Source organism: Felis catus, chromosome A1 (assembly GCF_018350175.1).
Source record: "Felis catus isolate Fca126 chromosome A1, F.catus_Fca126_mat1.0, whole genome shotgun sequence".
Lineage (NCBI taxonomy): Eukaryota > Metazoa > Chordata > Mammalia > Carnivora > Felidae > Felis > Felis catus.
The window spans coordinates 198239574-198264099 of NC_058368.1; the positions used below are offsets into that span (position 1 = coordinate 198239574).

The 24526-nt window shown below is 41.2% G+C and overlaps 1 protein-coding gene across 7 annotated transcripts in view; it reads left to right on the forward strand.

The window, feature by feature from the left end:
* Positions 1-22791, forward strand: part of CSPG4B (chondroitin sulfate proteoglycan family member 4B) — a 75364-nt gene extending 52573 nt beyond the window's left edge. For 4 of the 7 annotated variants that reach the window (XM_023260695.2, XM_023260693.2, XM_023260694.2 and 1 more), the window contains 2 exons: positions 12449-12632; positions 13521-18936. In XM_023260695.2, the coding sequence (XP_023116463.2) occupies positions 12449-12632; positions 13521-15568 (2232 nt within the window). In that variant the 3' untranslated portion in view covers positions 15569-18936. Of the gene's footprint in view, positions 1-12448; positions 12633-13520; positions 18937-19687; positions 20732-21008 lie in introns of those variants that run through there. The other 3 variants (XR_002745510.2, XR_002745511.2, XR_006585209.1) reach the window with 3 other exon arrangements.
* Positions 22792-24526: the final 1735 nt, after the last annotated feature.

Here is a 24526-nt window from a genome sequence, read left to right on the forward strand (position 1 = left end):
GGAAGGACAGTCCTCTCACAGAGAGCAGACCTTGGATAATTGGAAAACGACAGAACACTCTACCATAGGGGGCTAGCCTGGTAATCTGAAAGCTGTTTATGATACATTTTCCGATGAAAACAAACCACTTTCATAATCCAACACCATTATAAACAAGAATTAAAACCCCAGCCTAGTTAAAAGGCTTGAGGGCAGGCAATAAAAGTCTTGATTGATTAAAATCCAGTTATTATAAGGTTTTAGTTTTCCTCTCATTATTCCTTCCTCTTTAAGAACCAAGAGGCAAGTGTCAAAACATATTAGCAGTGGCAGGTGTTGGCTGGGCAAGTGAGGTGTTAGATTGGGGCTCAGGGCTATAAGGGCCCTGCCAAGGGGTGTCCGGGACCAGAGACCTTGGGCCCAACTGTTGGTCTTTCCTGTGGACACAGGGCAGGCTCATCTGGAAGCACAGCCTGGGCCGTGCCACAAGTCAGGCATGCTGAGAGAGGAGTTTCATTGTTCTTGAATGGACCAGATGTGTGGCTCTTCTCAACATACAAGGCCTTTTGCTCTCCAAGCCAAGAACCCACCGTGCCAGCAGCCCGTCCTAGTGCTTTTGACTCAGAGGACAAAGGCGAGCTCCCTTTATTGTATACAAGGCCCCACATTGTGCATCAAGTCCTGATGCGAGTATATTCCTGGACACGACAATTCCTGGGTCCTTGAGCAGAGCATAGGCTCGAAGACAGCATGTGAGATATACTTAGAGATGTAGAAATTCAGCCCAGTGGCCCACACTCTGTGCCTGTGGTGTGCGAGTATGAAACAAATACCTCATTTATGAATCGGGCGCCCTGTGGCTGCCGCTTGATCTCCTGCTGACTGCTCATGGCTGACGACAAGTCTCTTGGCTTCTGAAATCAGACCTGGATTAGCTCTGTGAGTTAGGGCAAATTACATGTCTTTTGAACCCCAGTTTCCTTATCGGTAAAATGAAGAGAACAGTAGTAATGATAATTGAAACCATTTTGAACATTCATCATGTCCCAGGCGTTGTCCTAAGCTGTCTTCTCTACTACTGATGATCTCACTTTATAGGCTGGGATCCTAAAGCACAGGGAAGTTAAGCAACCTTCCCACAGTTACCCAACTCAGGGGCAGCCGAGCCTTAACTTGAACCCAGGACTTCTGACACTAAGTCATGCTCCTATCCACCAGGCTGTCCTTTCCTCTAGGAGCGTGTATGAATTAACACAGTTGACGGGTGCAAAATGTCTAGGACACCATTCCACACGCAGCAGACACGAACTAAATGCTAGCTAAGGCTGCTGTTACCCTTTTTGTTCTTGGAAATGTGTGAGGTTCCTTTCCTCTCCCAGTAGCTAAAAGACTGGTTTCACAAGAGGAGGCAATTTTCTGGGACACCAGCATTGGCTGCCATGTTTATCCTAATGTGCTACTGTGATCTAATGAATGGAAATGAGGTCATTAGAAGAGGGTGACATCTGCCTGTCACCTGTGACCCAATGACTGTGTCCCTTTGGGGGAGAGCCCCTGGTGTTCTGGAACACATTTCCCTGATGAGAGCAAGGGGCCTGAGGAAATGTCAGGTCCTCACTCCTGGATGGAGCTCTTCAATATTGAGCAGAACATCAGCTGAAAGGCAGAATGAGGCCAGGGCTGGGAGGCCTCCAAAGATCCTACCCCAGTGGACAGAGCAAGGAGGACCCAGGGGAAGGACTCCTCCCCAGAGCAGCTGCAGCAGAAAAGTCGAGATGGTTTGCAGGATATGTTGGGCTAAATGCCTATGAATAAACATCATCGAAATACCCTGACTACTCTTTCACAACAGTAGTCATAAAAAAAAAAAAATCAATAACGTGGGGAGAGGAGAGGGTGTCCTGAGCAAACTCTGTAAGATAGACACCAAAGTGTGTCTCAGTGTGTGTCTGACTCAGTGTGTGTGTGTGTGTGTGTGTGTGTGTGTGTGTGTGTGTGTGCATGTGGTGTTTCTGAGTATGCAAATAACACATGCTTATTATAAAAATAAAATTAGAAAACATTAAAGTGGTACATCTGTATTGTAAAAAAAAAAAACAGGGCACCATCAATAAATTCAATACAACTGGCGTTAATCTGAAGACATTCAATTCTGTTTAGCTTGTGTGTTCAAAAATGTACAGCTTTATTTGTGACTTGGGAAGAGGAAGACACTTAGTATTTATCTTCCTAGCTTTCCCATTTCTAGATCCTCTCTCCTTTTTTCACATGCAAATGGAATGTAAATCGTTTCCTAAAATCTGCAATTTTATGGCCTCTGTTGAATAGGATACTGCTCCAGACTCTGGGCCATTTTATCATGGCTCAGATTTACTACCCAGCAGCTCCAGAACAATTTGAGACATAAAAGAAGGGGCAGAGGCAGGCTTTGGAGGTGATGCAGATAATCAAAACCTTTTCTCTGGAATTACTTAATGAAGACATTTATCAAGCACGTATTACGTGCTTTGATTAGCCCTCTTCAGTTTAGTTGGTGAAAAGAGACATGACTCAGGCAGGAATCAAGTTCAATTGTAAAGGGAGTTTGGAACTATGCAGCCATGTTCATGTAAGCAAATGGCTTTGATTGCTTTCTGGCATTCTGTACCAGTTTTTCTAACTTCAAATTTTCAAATTTCAGTTAGCCAATAACCTGCTAACCAATTGGGAGAATGTTTTAGGCAGTTGATGTTTGAGTTCTCTTTCACACCTTTACCTTAAAGGACTAAATTGTTTCCAGCCCTCTACCACTCTCGGCTGGGGAGGCAAAGCCACCGTATCAGTGTGCACATAAAACCCACATCCTTTCTTGTTTTTTTGATGGATAAACAAAAATGACCATTTTAATCAGTGACTCTGGATGGCTTTAGCTCGTGAAAGAAACCGAGACACTCCACGATGCTTAATATCATACTTGATCGAAATAATTGTAGGCATACATTTGTTACGTTATAACTCAAAATATTTTCTTATCCCAGAATAAGCTCACCATTTTTTTCAAACCATACCATGTCAACCTACCAAGATAATCAAGTAACACTCTTGTTTTTTGCGGTACTATCACATCTGCCTAAATGGGAAAAGCTAAATCACAGAACTTGTGCTGAAAATCTTATATCCTGAAGAATTAAACATACACCGAGAACGTGAATCGTCAAATTTTTGTGAAATGGAAACTTTTTACATTTGTAGACATTTAGTGTTCATTTCGAAGAATGTGTGAACAAAGTATGAATCGAATTCTTTAAAGCACTAGTCCCTTCCAAGGAGAGCACAGGGCTAATTGAGTGATTTTCATTCTGGTGCTTGCTTAGATAATTTGGAATCATTAAAAAGCAAAGTGTTCTGGTTTTGAGGTTTTTAATGTCTGGCCTTTTTTCTTTTCCATAAAGCCAGTAATTGCATTTTAGCCATTGTGCTTTTGTGGCAGGATGGTCGTCCATCTTTGTCTCTGCGGTGGCAACACAAACACAGCCTTCCAGGGCCACACTTAGCAAACAATGCAATGGATTCTGTGCTGTGAATTTTGTCCACTTACCTCTTCTTCCAGAGTCTCAGTCTGTTGCTCAAGATAACGCTCACATTTTAAGAAATTGCAAGCACATTTCCCGTGGGATAGAAATTAATTTATCACAACTTAATGGCGAACACAGCAGGATCGCTGAACTTTGGCCCTGTAGTTTTCTGAGCAGAGAAGGATCAGTGTCTTTGTGTTAATGATCACTCTGGCCTCCCTGTCCCTACTTTCCTGAGGTCTCTTCAGTAGCAAGCTCCATGGTAACTAGACCCAGTAGTCATTTTGGGCACTTCCCACCAGTGTTTTGCTTTGGTAATTTGGATTTTGCCATTACAAGTCACTGGATTATGTGTTACCATATTTTCTACATGTAGAAATACTGCATTGTCACTTACCTGCTCATTGTTCACACTGGAAATTGGCTCGTGGGTCCTGGCCCAGTAGCTTTGAATAACCAAAAATGTTTCTTGTTCTTAGAACTGTTGGCTCTTTCTTTGAAAAAGCAGATAGAACTAATATCCACTTAAATGAGAGCGGTTTATCTTTTCTCCTTGCATTCATTTCCTACGGCTGCTATAATAAATTGCCGCAAACTTGGTGGCTTGAAATGGCAGAAATGTGTTATCTCATAGTTTTGGAGACCAGAAGTTGGGACTCCATTTCACTGGGCTGAAGTCAAGGTGTCAGCATGTTGTTTCTCCCTCTGGAGGCTCTGAGGGGGAATTCCTTCCTTGCCTTTGAAAGCTTCTGGTAGCTGCCAGTATTTCTTGGTTTGTAGCTTCATCATTCCAGTCTCTGCTTCCACCGTCGCTTTCCTTTCTCCTCTTTTGTCTGTGGCAAATACCCCTCAGCCTCCCTCTTGTACAGATGTTTGTGATTGCAGTTACCTGGATAGTCCAGGGTAATTTCCAATCTCGGGACCCTTAATGACATCTGCAAAGTGTTTGTCAAAGAAGGTAATAGTCACAAGTTCAAGGGATTTGGCTCTGGTATTGGCCTACTACATTCTTTAGCGTGCTACATACACTTCTCTACAAAAAAGCAAGATGTCCCATACTACCTTCTATTTCTTCTGAATGAATTGATCACCTTTACTACAATCTTGTTTGGTAGTTTAGTCAAAGGTTTCCATGCTTTTAATGGCATAAAGCCCATGAAAGTCAATGTTTACTTCCATATAATGTGGATTTGGACCTTTCTGGCAGGGAGGGCTATAGATGGCTATATTGTTAGGCTCCTTGAAAACCTTGTTGATGTGGCATTTTTATGGAAATTGGCTCAGTCATGGAGGGGGCATGGGTAATTATTTGGACTTGGTTTTCAGTTGCCCATTTCTAGCTGGAGAGTTCCAGATATCACCATTCAGGAACTTAGGTCTCCTAAAAATGCCTCTTCTATCCATTCTCATTGAGGATAATCCCTTCTGGGACTTAACCCAGTTCCACTTTTTTTAGCAGGATGCCTGGGGTGCACCCTCTAAGCTGTGACTCCCTGGGCTGCCCCAGACTTGTGACCTCTTCCGGGAACCTTGAGCCCTCCATACCCAGCTGGTCTCTACACACGTGATGGTGCCAGTCCTGGTAAAATTAATAAAGGGCACAGAAAGAAGAGTCATTTATCTGAGCTCATCCTTCAGGAGCACAGGACCTTGTTGTCGTCCAAACCTTAGCGTATAGGACTTTTTGGTTAGCCCAAATGAAATCTTAGAGGCTTTACCATTCTGAATTGTTTGGCTTTCTACAGTCTCCTTTCTCCGTGAACATCTGCCCAAGATAGAGACTTTTTGGACACTTCTGTTTCCCTTGCTTCTTCTGGACAATTGTCCTATCTAGAGACTTGGACCTTTAACAAAGCCATCGTGTCGTGGAGAATCAAGTGAGTGGACTGTATGTGACCCTTTCTCCTTCCCCCTTTTCCCAGCTGACTCTAAGACAGTATGGTTACTCTCTTCTCCAGTGGGAATTTCAAGGCTGTGATTGACTTTTAGGCCCCACTGTGGGAAAGACTAGTGTAAAAGGCTTATGCTGTGATTTTCTTATCAGGACCATAGGGAGCCACATTTACAAAGACCCTCGGAATGAAGAGATGCTCCAGAGTGCTCTAGCCTGCCTTTGGCTGAGTTTGACAGTGCTATTCTCTTAACACTCAGTCCTGTCCGCATGTACTTTTGTGGACCTACAGAATGTGCACACTATTTTAGGGGAAGAATGATCAGATTCTGTATATCAGAGTGCTCCCACTTCACCCCTGGGTTCATCCAAGGCACTCTTAATGACTCTTAGCTCTCTGCCTTCAGGTTTCAAAAGCTTACCTTTAAGAAAATAGATGTCTGCCAGTCACCTTGGGTCCAGAAAGGGATTGCCTTCAACCTTGAACCAGGTGGAAACTCATTCCCACCTTCTTCCCTCTAAGGTCCTGTGAGAAAGTTTGTCCGTGATATACAATGGCAGTGGCATAAAAGAAGTCGAATACAGTTTTTCTTTAACTTGACTTTTGTAATAAATACAGTATATAGAAGGAGCTATTTGAATTCTTACAAGCTCTAGCCCATAGTGGTTTTCTCGTCTTACACATACCTACCAACTGACTTTTTACATTACTAAACTCCTTGAAGTTGGAGCGCACATCTTACGAATTTCTTGGTTGCCTAGAATCTTCACTGAGCTTCCCATGGTGAAGGAGCAGGACAGTGGAAAAAGCATGAATTCCAGAGTCACATGGGACTGGATTAAAAACTGGCCTCTCCCACTTATTGGCTATGGGTGAATTATTTAAATGTTCTGAACCTCGGGGTGTTTTAAAATTTGTCAAATGGGTATAATGAGGCCCCTAACACAAAACTAAATAAAATGAGTTATACAATATACCTTGCAGAGTGCCTGGCACGTACGTAGGGCTCAGTAAAAGTTAGGTACTCTTTGTGTTTTTGTTGAATAAATGGTTAAGAAATGTCTTGGATCGCCTTATTTCTACTGCTTCCTGATATAAACATATACTTTATAATTAAATTTTGTAAAGCACTTGTTAAGTAGCTTGTTCATTTAACAAATGTTTATTGAAATGTCAAGTATACGATGGTGAACTGATACTTATTTACAAAGCAACTGGAAGTAAACTTCTGGAGCCTATGACAACATCCAGCCTAAAACTTTCTTTGTTTGATGAGAGAAAATTTATTTTATTAGGTATGTTTTAGAAATTTCTGATTATTGAATATTTTCATGCCATGATTCTTTTTAAAAAAATAAGTCTAATCTTTCATCTTAACCAGAATCCTCTGATGTCCTAGTGAGGAGGTGATTATTGAGGACTTAGATGCTTTATTGAAAGACCCAGAAATGCCCAGGGCATGTGGCAAAAGACTAATTAAGTTAAATGTATATTTACAAGTGAGATATTAGTCCGTATTTTAATGCAGCAATGGAGGCCTGACCAACCCAGGGTTCAAATTCTATTACACTCCTCTGCTTCCATTTTTATATCAGTGTGTGTCCTTTTCCTCCTGAGAGGAAGAAGAGTCATAATTCAGGCAGTTGGAGCCAAAGAGGCCCCAGTAAAGTGATCTAGGAGAAAGGGCTCTTATCTGTAAATACGGAGATATGGCTTCTGGTCTCAGCTCTCTTCCCAGTGAGGCTGGTGATTACGGGGGGAGATGGAGAGAAGTTCCCTAAATTTCCAGCCTCTCTGAGGTTCTCAGCAGCCTCTCAGCTGTAAAATTTAACCCATCATAGAAAAGTCAGGAGGGCCCCTGGCCAAATCTGTCTCTTTGGCCTCTGACAAATGTTTTTCTTTGTGGTTCTGTAGTCATCAAGGATGTGAAATCCAAAAGGTTTAGATCTCGGAGATCCAATCGTTGCCATCACATTATCACTTCAAATAAAAGCACTACTCGGGTCTAGGATTTTGACCTATGTATTCACCCACTTACAGGCTAGGTAGGAGTACAGCCTTGTTAAAGTATTAGAGAAATGGACATAGTTGGAGGTGGGGGGTCGGTATATTGGGATAGGAAACCACCATTTCTTGATGTCAGAGTGCCCAAGGCATTTGAAGATTGTCCTCACTCCCCCGTTCTGCATACACTTAGTCATCAGAGAACAGAAACTATTGGTCTTTAACTGAAGTTGATATAGTAGAATACTATGGGATTTACTTTTTTAGATTTTTTTCATTGTTATTTTGAAATAATTTCAAACTTACAGAACAATTGGAAAAGAGTACAAAAATGCCAGTATACTCTTCACTCATATTCCCTGAATGTTAACTTTTAACTGTCTGCTTTATCATTCCCTCTACACACACACACACACACACTTCTGAACTTTTAAGAGCCAGTTGCAGACATGACATACCTTTACCTCTTTTTTTAAGTTTATTTATTTATTTTTAGAGAGACAGAGAGAGGGAGCACATGTAGGAGAGGCCGAGAGAGAAGGAGAGAGAGAGAGAGAAAATCCCAAGCAGGTTCCACACTGTCAGTGCAGAGCCCCCATGCTGGGCTCGAACCCACAAACCATGAGATCATGACCTGAGCCCAAACCAAGAGTTGGTCCCTTCACTGACTGAGCCCCCCAGGTGCCCCTGAGGTACATTTACCTCAAAATACCTCAGTGTATATTTCCTAAAAACAAGGCCTCTCTCGTGTAACCACAGTATAATTTTCAAAATCATGAAATTATCATTGATACAGTATTAATACATAATCTATAGACCTTATTCAAATTTCACAAGTTGTTTCAGCGAATATCCTCTAGAAAAAAGAGTATCATAGACTATCCTAGAAAAAAAAATCCACAGCGTAAAACGTAGCATTTAGTCGTCAGGTATCCTCGGTCTGCTTTACTCAGAGACCATTCTGCAGTCATGCTGACTTTTGTGACATTGCCAGTTTTTGAGGAAAACAGACCAGTTATTTGTAGAATGTTCCTTGGTTTGGTTTTATTGAATGTTTCCTCACAGTCGGATTCAGGTTGTGTGCTTTGGTGGAAATTGGCACGAGAGATGCTGAGTTCTGTTCCTGCTTCAGGTCAGGAGACACCGATGCTCATTTGGTCCTGTCACTGATGGTCTTGTATCAGTCTTTTAGCAGTTTTTCTGGTTTCTCCACTGAGAAGTTACTATTTTCACTTTTATAATTAAGTATCTCATGAGGGAACACTTTGGAACTGTTTAAATCCCCTGTTTCTCATCGCAACTTAGCTTACTAGTTTAAGCAACCATTTAGGATTCTTACCTGTGAAACATTTAGTACTGTGGTGATTGCCAAATGGTGATTTTTCTCATTCTAATTTTCCTTCTGCATTTACTAGTTGGAATTCTATAAAATGGAATTTCTTTTTTAATGCTTATTGTTTTGAGAGAGAGAAGAGAGAGTGGGGCGGGGGCAGGGAGAGAATCACAAGCAGGCCCCTCACTGTCAGTGCAGAGCCCGACACAGGGCTCAATCTCACAAACCATGAGATCATGACCTGAGCTAAAAATCAGGAGTCAGACACTTAACCAACGGAGCCACTCAGGTGCCCCTACAAATTGAATTTCTAATGGCATTCCAGAAGGACTCCACCTGTAAAAGAGAAAGTATCCAGGCTAATCTAAATCCATGGGAAATAAAAACCTCCCTGCTCCTCTCTCCTTAATCTTAGAGCCCAGGTATTCAGCTAAGTGGCTTATCTCTCTATATTTAATACAGCGGAAATTTGCAGAGCTGTTGGAAGCTGTTCCTAAGGCCACTTTGGGGTAACAAAATTCCTAATCCTGTCTGAGATCCTTCCCTCCTCAAGTTTACCTTACACCTTTCTTCCCCATAAAGTCTTGTTCTTCTCCCTTTTCCAGCTCTCTCCCATCACACACACACACACACACACACACACACACACACACCTTAGAATTTGATTCTTAAAGCTCAATGTCTTCTAAATATTAAAGACTCTACTCTAAGTTCCTTCAAGTCATGGCTGCCAAGTTGACATTCCACACACACACTCCCTTTTACTTCTAGCTCAGACTTTCAGTTATCTGCTGTCCTGTCTTGAAGCTCAGACACTCAAGCTGATCTAATTTAATTCTCTCACTCTCCAGCATAGAATAAGTCAATAAGTTATTCAGAATTTCTCACTTTTTGAGTGACTTTTCAAAAACAGAATTACAGCCAACCTCTCCTCCAGTAGTCTTCCAAAGTATACAGCCTCCTCTCCAATTACTTCCCTCAAATTTCTGACCTTCATCTCAACTGTTCCCATCTATAAGAACCATTCTTTCCCTGGGACAATCATTCCTCATCCTGTAGACATCAGAAGACCCTTAGATTATTCCAATAACTTATTATATATTTTTCAGAGAAGTTAACTTTTACTTAAACCAGAGAAGTGAAAGATAAGATCAACTAGCCTCTAAGAATTTTTTTCTTCCTGGTCAATAGACCGTGTTACTTTTAATATTAAGGAGCTGGATGTCTCTTTCCTTATAATATTACACATCTCTCAAGCAGAATGGGAAACTTTAGGAACCATTCTCCAGTCCAAAATCCATGGCATAGTCACCTGTGAATGAATACATTTATGATGAATATTTTATTATAAATCTTAAGCTGATAATAGAAATAGTAGAACTGCTAAATAAAACTGACTTGTTTCCCAGAAACTTCTAAGGAAAAACTCCAATTTTTCCTTGCTTCTTTATGAGAAACAATACTTTCTTCTCCTTGTTTAAAATCCCTAAATGACTGCACTTCCTTGTCTTATCCATGAATAGGAAAGGAATGAGAAACTTGCCAACAGGTTTTGGCCACTGTGGAAACAGGAAGCTTATATTCCATGGAAACTCATAGACCCAAAGCCTTTCTAGAACTCTGGTTCTAGGTACGTCCATTGTGTCAGCGTTGAGCCACAGCAATACACAGCCAGACTCCTGTTAATTAATACAGTATTTCCAAATACTGACTGATGAAATGCTCTGTAAATTATGGGATAATGTATGCTAGGCACTGCTGACATGGACATAAATACCTTGGAAAAACCTACCTCTAAGTTCAGATATTATAGAAGGCAGGTCAGAAAAAAAAGATATGACCTATCAGAATGAAAGGGTTAACCATTTTATCTCTAGTCTTCCTTTCTGTGATTAGAGTTTTAGAACTTTCAGTCACTGTTGTTGGAGGAAGGACTACCCACATGCTATCTGAACAACCAAACCCTGGGTGGGGCCTATCTCCATCAGCTGGGCCACAAAGGACATTGATAGGCAACAGGCATTAGAGACTTAGATGAAAATATTGAAAAATACCCTAAGCAAGGTGGGAAAATTTGAACATCAATAAGAATAACAATTGCAATAGAATGAAATACATCATACATTAAAATTCATGAGTTTATAATGATCTCAAAACAAAACAAACGTTTATGTTTGGATATTGGAATCAGGGAGCTCATTTTTCTAAAAATCAGTATAAAGGGAAAGAATCAAGTATTTATCCTGTCTTTCCTACATATACTGCAGCATAGCATCAGTGTAGCCGAATAGCTGATGAGGGAAAATTCTTTTTAGAAGACTTTCAGGTAAGAATGAAGAAGGAATGTTTAAAATATCATTGCCTTGCCACTGCAAAAATCAGGTGTTTAAACAATCATATCACTGACTCTGTAAAATTATCACATGACCAGGCTGGTGGAGAACTTTAAAAGAGATGGATCAACCTGGAAGCGTTTGAATTCACCGATTAATCTTAACATATCCAAAAGAGAAGCAACCCAAAATTATTTTGTCTTGCAATGAGATGCACAGAAAATATACAATACAACCTGTAAAACATTCCTAACAAAAACTGGAATCTGATTCTTATTACACTTCTAGATTTAATTACTAGTATATTGGAAATGTAGGGGACAGAGGAACATGTTAAACAACACCATTGGGATGCAAGCAACAAAATCCAGAATGTAGGAAACTCTATAAGACAGATGACCCAATTACTTTAACAAATAAATTACAAGCAAAAAAATTAGAGAAGGGGAACCTATAGACTAAGAGATGCCTCTGAGAAGCATCAAACAAATGTGATGTGTGGACTTCTAAGGATCCTGACTCAAAGCAACTATGTAAAAAAAAAAAGTCATGTAGTAGATCATCAGAGATATTTGAACACTAATTGGATAGTTGATGATATTAAGTAATTATTGATAATATTTAGATGTGATATGGGGCACCTGGGTGGCTCAGTCGGTTGAGCATCCAACTTTGGCTCAGGTCACGATCTCACAGTTTGTGGGTTTGAGCCCTGCATCAGGCTCTGTACTGACAGCTTGCTCAGAGCCTGCAGGTTGCTTCAGATTCTGTGTCTCCTTCTCTCTCTCTCTCTCTGCCCCTCTCCTGCTCATGCTCTGTCTCTCTCTGTCTCTCAAAAATAAATAAATGTTCAAAAAAATTTTTTAAAAAGATGTGATAATGGTATTGTGATTATGTTTTTTAAAAGAGTCATTTTGTCAATATTTACTACAACATTTACAGATAAAATGGTGTTTGAGATTGGCTTCAAAATAAGCTATTGGGCAGAATATGAGTAATATTATATACAACAAGATTGGTTATGAGTTGATAGTTTTTTAAACTATCATACAGGCAAGTGAAGGTTTATTATATACTTTCTATAATATAAATACCATAGCCTAAGTCATCTCGAAATTAACGTGCTTTTTTTTCTTTGATAAATAAACTATTTTTGTAATAGAAGAGCTATGTTTGACAAATAGGTTACCATATTGTTAAGTGCAAACACATATGTTTGCAGATATGTGCCGTAATTTAAGCATGAGAATGAACCCTGAAAAGACATGTATGTATCTCCTTCAGTTAGGATACATGTTAGTCCTTGTATTATCCCTGAAGCCAGGGGCTGATTTTTTCTTCCTGTCTTGACAGGTCAGTGAACGACTGATATTATATCAGCATGTGGACCATGAGAACACTGGCTGGACTGCAGAAGACTCTTTCACATTCACGACATCCTCCCCACCAGCAGCTCTAGGCCCTGAGGAGTTTCGTATTACTATATCATATGAAATTACTGAACCTGGTCGGCATAGTCGTCTGCTTGCAAATACAGGTAAAGGCACCAAAAGATATGGTCAGTGTCTTATTTGTAATTATTAAAGTTGGGACAATTTGGAAATAAGTAATTCTCTTGTTAATTAGAAATGCCATGATATCATAGCAATGCCATGACATCAGCCTTTGAAAGAAAACATATATAGTTATAAAAATTTATTTCTTTATGCGTGCTCTTTCTCTGGTCCTCTTCTCTTTCCTCTCATAAGCTTTAACAGTTGTAGTTGGGGGGAAGATTAAAAATTAGCTCTAAAGAATTTTATTTGTACCCGCAAATGGGGACTTTACCATGCCTATGACTAAAAACTGTCCATAGAAAATGAAAATAACAAATAGGGCAAGTTCCTGAAAGGAAAGGGGTATTGAAAGCTGCACCTGTTTCCATGGCAAGAGAAAGTCCAGTAGTAGGTAAGTGAGGAAATTAACATTATATAAGTGAATCTCAAGATTTCAGAACTCTCTTGCTTGTAATGTTGACTTAATAGTTTGGGTGTGTGTACTTAAAATTTAATTTATATGCCTTGGGTAACAAGGTCCCTGTGCAACCAAGGCATTTTGAATAATCCACTGGAATAAGGAAATTTGAGAGTGAAAGTGCTTTGCAGCTGTCGTCTTAAAGTTCTATACTATTTTTTTTTAAGTTTTAGTTATTTATTTGAGAGAGACAGAGTGAGCGGGGAAGGGGAAGACAGAGAGGGAGAGAGAATCCCAAGCTGGCTCTGTGCTGCCAGCACAGAGCCCAGTGTGGAGCTCGAACCCACAAAACCATGAGATCATGACCTGAGCTGAAACCAAGAGTCCGATGCTTAACCGATTGAACCATCCAGGTGCCCCTGTCATCTGAAAGTTCTAATGAAATGCCACTTTGTTCTTTATATTTTCACAGGAGCTGCCGTCAAGGAGGGAGACAAAGTTCTTATTGGCCAATCTAATTTAGATGCTTCCAACCTCTTACTGAAATTACCCAAATCACAGCGATCTTCCTATGAGATCTGGTTCCAGGTTATATCTCTTCCTCACCATGGAACCCTTATGGTTGGAGAGAGGAATATTACCAAAGGAAAACCCAATTTCTCCCAGTATATAGTTAATAAATTTGGAATCATATACCTTCACGATGACTCTGAATCACTGGCTGATAATTTTACCTTTGCCGTTTGGCCAAATCAAAAGAGCAAGTCTGCCACCAAGCCAAAGGCTGACTTCCTTGAAGAGATGTTTAACATCACCATCTCTCCTGTTAATGACCAGGCACCAGCATTAAAGACAAAGGGGCTTCGGTTGAAAGTTCTACAGGGCAACAGGTTAGTTGTGGGACCTGAAAATCTGAGAGTGGAAGATCTAGACAGTCCTCCAGAGGAGATCAGATATATGATCATCCGTAATCCTAATAATGGCTTTTTGGCATTGGCTCACCATCCAGACATACCTGTTCACCATTTCACACAGGCCGACATTGACAACTCTAGGGTTTTATTCATTCAAGATGGAAGCCCATCCTCAGGCGTATTTTACTTTAGTGTGACCGATGGTCAACACCGCCCACTCTATAAGCTCTTCCACCTGGATGTCATCCCCATCTCCATCACCCTTGTGAACCTCACTGACCTACTTCTCCCACAAGGCCAGACAATAGTTCCTATCACCAATACTCATCTGTCAGCAATGACCAATGGGAGAAGCCCCCAAATCACTTACAAGATGACATGGCCGCTCCAACATGGGCATCTGCTCATTGAAAACCAGGTGGTCATCAGCTTTGGGCAGGAGGATCTACATTCAGGAAGACTCTCTTACCATATGACAAATCTCACTGCCTCTGGGGACCAGCTACATTTCTCACTGTTTACACCAGAAAGCAACCTTACAGGACAAACACTGAGCATCAGAGTGCAGCCTCTACTGCGGGTTATGTCAAACTTGACCATTGCCAACAGAGTGGTTTATCAGCTGAGAAGAAAGGACCTTGATGCTACTGAGCTTGCTAATAGGACTAAGAGTGATCCCCAATTTGAAGTGACAGAACCCCCTGTCCATGGAAGACTTGTACGAAGAGTGGGCCGAGGCGCTGAAATGGAAAACGCTACTCTATTCACTCAGAGGGACATTGACCAAGGATTGTTAATGCTGAATCCACATGCCAACTTAACAGGCATCGATATGGTGAATGACTCCTTCACTTTCCTGCTCAGGGCAGACCATGTACAGCCAGCAATAGGTTATCTCCCCTTCACCATAGTGCCACCTGACCCCTTACTCTTGCAAACATTTATCCCTGATGTTTCTTTACTAGTCACTTCCAATAACCTTGTGACTTCAGATTTCTCTCAGGAAAAGCTTGTGGTTTCCTCAGGACCCACAGTACAGGCAGAAACTTTAGGGAAGCTGACTCAGGCCAGGCAGCAGCAAGCAGATCCCTGGGGACGACACCATGGTCAAGAGCCTACAATGGACAGCAGAGCCTCTCTAACTAGGATCATTTGGCCACCAAACACCACCGACGCCAGTCCTCAGGCACCCACCCAACCCAGGGAGAGCAATTATCTTGTGATAGTCATTGTACCCTCGGCTGTGGTGGTCTTCCTGCTGATAGTAACTGCCATGACCTTGTGTATCCGGATGCTGGGCCGGAGGGCAGAAAAGGCAAAACCTCTCATCAAGCCCCTGACTGATCTGGAAACTACAACCCCAAGTCCTAGGCCAGAAAGGAGCATAGCTGTTCCCACTGTCACAGTGACACCCCTTCTAAAAAGCTCCAGCAGTCCTCCAGTCAGTCTTTGCAGGGACCCACTAAGTGGGCAAATGGCTTCTCCAGCTACTGAGCCAGTGGAGAAATGTGCTCCTTGGGAGACATGGATGAATCTGGATCCTGACATGGTCAAGCTCTGCCGACAAACCAACCCAACACTGAAGCACAACCAGTATTGGGTGTAGACTGAGGGCTCTTGTTCCTGAGTGACCGCCTGCTGTACTGGGATAGGTACTGGGATCCAAAGGCAAAGGAATGCTGGGTGAATCAATTGAGAAAAGCTTGGCCGTGACAGTCACTCAGTGCTCAGTTATCGTCCCGTGGTTAGATGTTGGCAAGTGTTTATTGTAACGCGTACAACACTCTTCTGATGGGCTCTCCACAATGAGCTTTGTATGCTCTCTTCTGGACCTGACTCTGAGTATAAGGTTGTGTCAGTATTTAAGCCCTTTACCAAAGTGCTACCAAACATGCTGGCCTAACTGGGAACAGCAGTATTAACTTGGGTGCTAGAGTTAATGGAGGAAGCCTTTGCATATTTTTCACTGAGGATTCACTCTCTCTGAGTGAGTCAGCAAGGAAATGCAGGAACTGTTTCAGCAAGTAGAAAAGGTAATTTAGCAAATCAGCAAGTTTGTTTCTAGTGTATTTCTATAATGTATTTTCCTCCTTGGAGCCCGTAGGTTTGACTTCTTGTGCAGGAAATGCCTTGGTGCTCTGGATAGTAGGACAGCTTGACTCCCTTTGAAGTATTCACTGAGCATATTGTGTTTCATCGAGAAGATTTATCTATTCTGACTTGTAAAACCAAGTCTGTAGTACAAATATGATTTGAAGCCCTAAAGAATAGAAAAGGCTGTTAAACGCATTTGTGATGACTCGATTTGGCCTAACATCACGATGAATTGAAATAATGGCAAATTTGTACCTGACTTGTCTGGTTGAGCCTACCATTGGCTCAACTGATTCAAGCCTGTTTCGATAACTCTAAAATGAAGATATCAGTACTTGTATTAGTTACGAATGCTTTAGGTTGCAAATCACAGGACATTAGCTATGAGTCGTTTAGATTGGAGATTGGCAAACTTTATTCGTGCAATACCACATGGTAAAGAGCTTAGACTTTGCGGGCCATGTATGGCTGTTTATTTTTAACAACCTTCATTTTCTTAACAAAGTTTTAAAAAGGTAGAAACAATTCTTAGTTCTTGCCTTTGACCCACAAATCAGTTTGCCAACTATTGATTTGGCTAAGCAATAAAAGTCTTGCAACTACCAAGTAGCCTGAGGTGGACATTCCGAGGCTGGTTCAACAGTCCAAAGATGTCATCAAGTACTGAAACTCTTTTGTTCTTTCTTCTCTACCTTCCTCAAGCTGTTGGAATTCTGTTTTTCATTTTTGTTTTTGTTTTTGTTTTTTGGCTTAGTTCCTTGTGATTGTGAGGTACCTGCTAATGCTCTAAGCAGTACAGTCACGTTCAAAGGCAGACATTCTAGTGGGAAAAAAACAGATATGGCAAAAAGACTTTTTCTTAGGATCTTATTTATTTATTATTATTATTATTATTATTTTAATCTTGTAAGGATAGGCCTTCCCAAACATCTTCCCCCTTTTATGTCTCAGTCTAGAACTGAGCAATGGGATTCCCATCTCTGGAACAACCATTTGGCCAAGAAATGGAATTCTTATGACGGACAATCTTTCCTGGGGCTGGGAGAGGATTCTGCCATGTCAGAGATCAGTGGATGACCCCACCCTGTAATTAGGGGAGGCTGGAGGATGGCAATTAGTTAAACAGTGAATAAGATCTATTAAAGTACTCTTCAAATATGAAATACTTGGGAAATAAGCATTTTGATCTTTCAAATGGATATCTACTTTAGTATCTCCTTTTCATATTTTAATGATTTTCTTAAAGCCAGCAACTAGTGAGTCCAGAGTGGAAGGAACAACATCTCCTGGTGGGGGCATTTGGCAGTGTCTGGAGACATTTTTGGTTTTCACAACAGGTGCTGTTGGCATCCATTGAGTGCAAACCACAGATGCTGCCAGATATCCAACACCGCATAGGACAGCCCCCCAAAAGAATTGCCTGATCCAAAATTTCAACAATGCCAACGTTGAGAAACCCTGGTTAAAACCACAATGAAGAGTTTTCTTGTCCACCCGATGAAGGATTAATAAACACATTACCAAATGTAAGCAGCAACTATATTCTAAAAACAGAATAAAAGGGTGAAAATTCTATTGTACGGTTGAAACTCTGCTTGGCAAATTTTTTTTTAAAGAGGATGTATTTAAAAACAAAGCTTGAGGGCAGATTCATTCCTTCATATTCCTTGATAAAAGAAAAAGATTTTACCTTGTGTTAACAGGTGGAACACATCGGGAGGGAAAAAAATCGATATTTCCAAAGGTAAAGATGAGGTCAAAGTGTTCCCCAAAGTCTAATGGCCTCAGATGTGTTCCATGTGGACAAGAATTTTTTCTCATCCTTTCCCTTTTCTGTTTCTCTGGGTTACTTTTCTGTCCCAACCCAATTTTAACGGCTCTCTGTGGAAACAGACTTCGTAATCTACAGACCAAATGGAAGGACAGCATATTTGGACCTAGAGATAACTAATCATGTCTTAGATCTCTGGTTCCAATGCTGGTGCTAAAGAAATCTTACCTACTCTTCTTCCTAAAGTGATTCCCTCCTGTCTTTCTGTATTATTGAATTATATGTAGCCCCTTTCAAGTGTTTTTGGACTTGATCCCCTTAGAAAGGAGGACTGAGAGTCTTAACCCAAGGTTGGTTTGATCACTATGCAACTCAGAATTATTCTTTTTTTTTCTTTTTCCTTTTTTTCAATTTAAATCCAAGTTAGCTAACATATAATGTAATAATGTTTTCAGTAATAGAATTTAGTGACTCATCACTTACATATAACACCCAGTGCTCATCCCAACAAGTGTCCTCCTTAATGTCCCTTGCCCATTTAGCTTGTTCTAAGGAGCCAGGTGCTCAGAAGGAACAGAATGGCAGTATGTGCTTGAGCTTGTACACAGAAAGGGAAGGCTGAGGAACATCTTTGCATCCAGTTAAGTGGGTTTTCTTTTCTCTCGGCTGGGCAAGGAGACTGCCCGTTCTTTGTGGAAGAGCCAGATGTAGTTGGCTCCATGACCATGTTGGCCTCTTCCTTGCTTCAGCCATGAGATCTGTGAAGCTTATCAGCCCGACCAAACAAAAAAATATGATTTCCCCTCCCCTTTCCTGTTAACTCTGTAACTTCATAAAAATAAAATTAGTGTCCGTATTGGAATTAAATAGACACAGATGCTTTGAAATGAGAATTCACGGTGCCTGTGAGTGTGCCTGCCAAAGCAAGACCATCAGTGTGAGGTACAGATGTCAAGACTCAGTAATTAATAGAGTAATTAATATAGAGCTTGGAAAGTTTTCCAGAGCATCTAGAATAGTCTTCTGATTTGCAGATGGATTCAATTTTTAAAAATGCCTACCATTTGGTGCTGGCTCAAATAAAAAATGAAATAAAAAGTTTTGGCAAATTCTTGTTTAGTGTTGAAAATTAGTTTTGGAAATTGAAAATCAGTTTGAAATGGTTTCTCTCATACAAAGAGCTACAACTGCACGTCATAATGAATTCGCCACCTCTTAACAAATGACTGGGGAATGAATAAGGAGACACCAAAAGTTAATGTCAGAAGAATTGCTGATTCTTGCTTAACAGGAGGTATTTTTTTGGGTGGGCTGGGAATGGAGGGTCTAACATTGTTCCATATCTGGAGGCTTTGGCAAATTCTAATCTTTCAGGGATCCTGCTCAAACACCTGGGTGCACTTCCTTAGAGTCCTGCATTAGGTAGATTGAGACAGGTGCTGTTCTTACCGTCTGGTTTTTCGGATTTCTGGGGCTGTTAGACACGGAGGGTGAATAATAGGTATGTATCAGATGACACTCCCTGAAATTGACAATGGGACTGTGCTACACACCTACATCTTTCAGAAGCATTGTAATTAATGAGTTTGAGGTTGGCCATGTGTAGGGAGACATATACGGTTGAAAGTGGGCATGGAACCCACTGTCGGGCATGCCCAGTGATGGAGCCCTTGGCTAAGGTGCTCAAGAACACCACTGTCTGTTTGGCAAACACTTAGAAAGGGCTGCCTTTTCATAATGATTGGCAAACATTTATAAGGCACCTACTGTCTGTGAGACACCAAATACTAGACACTTCCCCTAGATGCAGATGCGAGATGTTGTCCTGAAAGGATCTTTCTGGTTTGTTTCCTCTGATAGGTTCTTCCAGAATCACACAAGGAGTGACAGGAGAGAAGGTATGGAAAAAAGGACAAAGAGAAATAGAGGTTCAGAAAGGGCTTCGTCTTTTCACTTGAAAACTCAGTGGTGTGGTGAGAATGAGGGACCTCACTGGCCCACCCACCTCCACTTCCGCCCACCTGTCCCTCAGGGTGCCCCTCATGTTCCCATCGAGGCCTACAGAGTGAGACACTACAGAGTGGTTAGATCTAGACTCTGCCTCTGTTTTGGATCCTGGCTCTCTGCTTCCAAGCAGTGTGGCTTTGAGTAATGTATTCAATCTCATTGAATTTCGATTTTTTAGACAACAATTTCTTCCTCCAAACCTACCTCTTTGGGTTTTGTTAAGATTTAGTGATGTTAATATCATTATCATCATCATCATCACCACCTCCATACAGAATTTTCAGTGCATCAGGCACTACACTAACTGCTACAAAAACTTTTTCTTACCTGCACTTTTAATGCATTTTAAAAGAACTAATACATTAGGCCACTTCAGTAAACGAGAGGCTCATATTCTACCCAAAGCAGTACATGGAATTGAAGTAGTTGTGGTAATGGAATTTCAGGTGGGTGGTTTAAGGATAGGTGATGTGTTTTTCAGAAGGGGAGCTTCCCACATGCTCATGCCCCACTGGGCAGGCACTGCTTTCCCCTTTGTCCTTGGATGGAGCCTTGGCAAGAAAATGGATGAAAGAAAGAACACATCAGGAACATTTGTAAAATCAGGGATTTTAATGGTTCTCTATCTTGTAGGGGCTGCTGAACTGTTGATGAAATATTCTGCTTTGTTCCCTTCCTTTCCAAACCGGATCAAATCCCTACATCGGCCAGGGCTTTGATTTGAAACCTTTACCCCTTCTCCCACTTCCCATCCCATTATTCCCAAGCATTCACAGGCTACTACTTTTCTTTTCTCTTTTCAAAGCTTAATTATGTATTTTGAGGGGGAAGGCAGAGAGAGAGGGAGAGGGAGAAGCCCAAACAGCCTCTGCACTGCCAGCACAGAGCCCAACATGGGGCTTGATCTCACACACTGTGAGATCATGAGCTAAGCCAAAATCAAGATTCCCACACTCAACCGACTGAGCCAATGAAGCACCCTAGTAATTTTCTTTTTAAGTCTAGGATTAGCAAAAGACTGCCACTTAAAAAAAAATTAATACCATAACTTTACCAAAATAAAAAGTGCTGTTTACCATCACCATAATTTCCTTTCTTAAGGACAAACTCTTATAATAAAGAACTTTGGGGGGAAAAATAAGCAACTTTATGCAAAATTCTCTCCTTTGTCCAGATCTGACCACGGCCTGGAAAAACCCCAGCACACGCCAGCAGGGCCAAGAACTGTATGGAGGCCATGCTTATGGCTGCATGGCTAGACCTCAGGGAGAAGCAGGGAAGAGAAAAGTCAGCTCCTCAATGACGGTGTTCCTTAGGAAGATGTGGTCAGTCATCCCGTGTGTGTGTGTGTGTGTGTGTGTGCATTAGCAAGGTTTGGGGATGAGGACTAACTCGCTATTTAAGAGTCCAGACAAGACCAGCTCCACAGGCATATGCAACCAGTGCAGCCACACAGGCCTCAGAAGGACCTGGGCTGGGATTAATGCTCTGTGTAACCATCTTGAAATTCCAATAATTTTTGAACATAGCTCCCACATTTTCATGCTTCACTGCGCCCTGCTAATTGTATAGCTGATTCTGAGACTGCATAGAATTTAGTTGATGACTGTTGCATCAGACACCTCTTAAGCATTGTTTAAAATTCTCTCAGCTTGGCTTTTTCCTCCAACTATGGCTCTGGCTACCAGTTCCAGGCATATTTATAGCCATAAATGAGGGTGTAGTGTGCCCTGGGTCCCGGTATCTCTGCAGCATGCCTGTGCGAACCTGTACTTGCACAACCCAGAAGTGAGAGAGTTAACTCCCCACACAACAACCCTTACCCAGCAGCAAAGAGGAGCTAAGGAATAAATACCTGTATATAGCGGGTATCAACAGTTCTAAGATGCATTCTGTGAGGCTTCTCAGACTGTCATGAAGATTGAAGACAGATATATGGGTGTGTGGAACCTCTTCCTGCCCTGCTTGTTATCCCTGTCCCTCACTCCTGCTCCCACTCACAGATGAGCCTTTGCTGTTAAGGGAGCCCAGGCAAAGACAGTGGTCCCTATTTTCCTTGTATCATCAGCTGGGAGTATGAACCCTATGGCTAGGCATCCATTGCCTTATGGTTTTCATGGGACCCTTAGGAACAGTTACTCTGGGTTACTTGCCTTGAGGGCCTGTGCCCTGCCGGACCCCTTATCACACGCAGCCCAGGTCTGCTGGGACACTGCTGTCTGCCCACAGCTGGGAGCCAGGAGGCCTTGAACTAGCGGCAGACCCTAAGCCAAGGCTCTGTCTTGGAATCAGCCAAGAAGTCACGGCTTTACCAAATCACCATCTAGTTAAAAATCTCACTTTTCATTGCAGTTTCTCCACTGGTTGTGTTGGGTTTAAGAAACAGTAGCTCATTAACCACAACTTTTAGCACTTTTTACTGTATTTTGTAATAGTTTAGAAACGCTCTTCAGCATTTCATTTCAGCACTGCTCATGGTTTCTCAAAGTAAAGATTACCTCGCACTTGTTTTTAATAACAGCTTTATTTATTTATTTATTTTTTGAGAGACAGAGAGAGGGAGGGCACAGGTGAGTGAGGAGCAGAAAGAGTGAGGGAGAGAAAGAGAGAATCCCACAAGGGGAAGAGGGAGAGAGAGAGAGAGAGAGAGAGAGAGAGAGAGAGAGAGAGAAGTGGAGCTCAACCGAAGCAGGGCTTGTGTTCAACCAATGAGGAACTGGAACTCATGAACGGTGAGATCATGACCTGAGCTGAAGTTAGATGCTTAACTGACTCAACCACCCAGACACCCAATAACAGCTTTATTGAGATGTTATTTACACACCAAACAATCCACTCAAGGTATACAATTCCATAGTTTTTAGTGTTTTCACAAAGGTATGCAATCATGTACTTGGCTATTTGCATATCTTCGTTAGAGAAATTTCTCTTTAGATCTTTTGTCCATTTTAAAAATTGGGTTATTTAGGGGCGCCTGGGTGGCGCAGTCGGTTAAGCGTCCGACTTCAGCCAGGTCACGATCTCGCGGTCCGTGAGTTCGAGCCCCGCGTCAGGCTCTGGGCTGATGGCTCAGAGCCTGGAGCCTGTTTCCGATTCTGTGTCTCCCTCTCTCTCTGCCCCTCCCCCTTTCATGCTCTGTCTCTCTCTGTTCCAAAAATAAAAAAAAATAATAATAATAAAATAAAATAAAAGAAAAATTGGGTTATTTGTTTTTATTCTTCCACTGTGTTATTTACATATCATGGATAATAATCCTTATCAGATATGTGATACTCAAAAAGTGTCTCTCATTTTGTAGATTGTCGTTTCAGTTTTTGGATGACGTGCTAGAAAATATAGGAGGTTTTATTTTTTTATTTTTTATTTTTTTTAATATATGAAATTTATTGTCAAACTGGTTTCCATACAACATCCAGTGCTCATCCCAAAAGATGCCCTCTTCAATACCCGTCACCTACCCTCCCCTCCCTCAAGGAGGTTTTATTTTTTTTATTTTTTTTATTTTTAAAAATTTTTTTTCAACGTTTATTTATTTTTGGGACAGAGAGAGACAGAGCATGAACGGGGTAGGGGCAGAGAGAGAGGGAGACACAGAACTGGAAACAGGCTCCAGGCTCCGAGCCATCAGCCCAGAGCCTGACGCGGGGCTCGAACTCACGGACCGCGAGATCGTGACCTGGCTGAAGTCGGATGCTTAACCGACTGCGCCACCCAGGCGCCCCAAGGAGGTTTTAATTGTGATGTCTAATTTATCTATTTTTTCCTCTTGTTGTTTGTATTTTTGGTCTTGTATCTAAGAAACCGTCTCCTAATTTGAAGTCATAAAGATGGAGGCCTTTGCTTTCTTTTAAGACTTTTATAGTTTTAGGTCTCAAAATTATATCTTTGACTCATTTTGAGTTAATTTTAAGATACGGTGTCTATGGTATAAAGTAGGGGTCCAAATTCATCCTATTGCATGTGATAACGAGTTGTCCCAACACTGTTGAAAGGGCAGTTCTTTCCCCCATTTAATTGTCTTAACTCCCATGTCAAAAATGAGTTGACCATGAATGTGAGAGATTTCTGTATTCTCAATTCTGTTCCATTGAATATATATATAAATATATATACACCTATATTCGTGCCACTTTGTTTTGATTACAGTAGCTTTGCAGTAAGTTTTGAAACTGGGAAGTGAGTTCTCCAACTTTGTCCTTCTTTTTCAAGATAGTTTTAGTTGTTTTGGGCTCCTTTAATTTCCATATGAACTATAGAATCAGCTAGTCAATTTCTGCACAGAAGGCAGTGAAGACTTTGATAGAAATTGCATTGAATCCATAAATTTGGAGACTACTGTATCTTTTTTATTATTTATTTATTTTAATTCCAGCATAGTTAACATAGAGTTTTTTATTTGTTTCATGTGTATGATATAATGATTCAACAATTCTATATTACCCATGGCTCATCATAAGTGGGCTCTTAATGCCCTTCACCTATTTGACCTATCCCCTCACCCACCTCCCCTCTGGCAGCCACCAATTTGTTCTCTGTATTTAAGAATCTATTTTTTGTTTCTCTCTCTCTCTCTCTTTCTCTCTCTTTTGTTCATTTTTTTCATTTCCTAAATTCTAAGATGACTGAAATCATTATAGTATTTGTCTCTGACTGACTTATTTCACTTAGCATTATACCCTCTAGATCCATCCA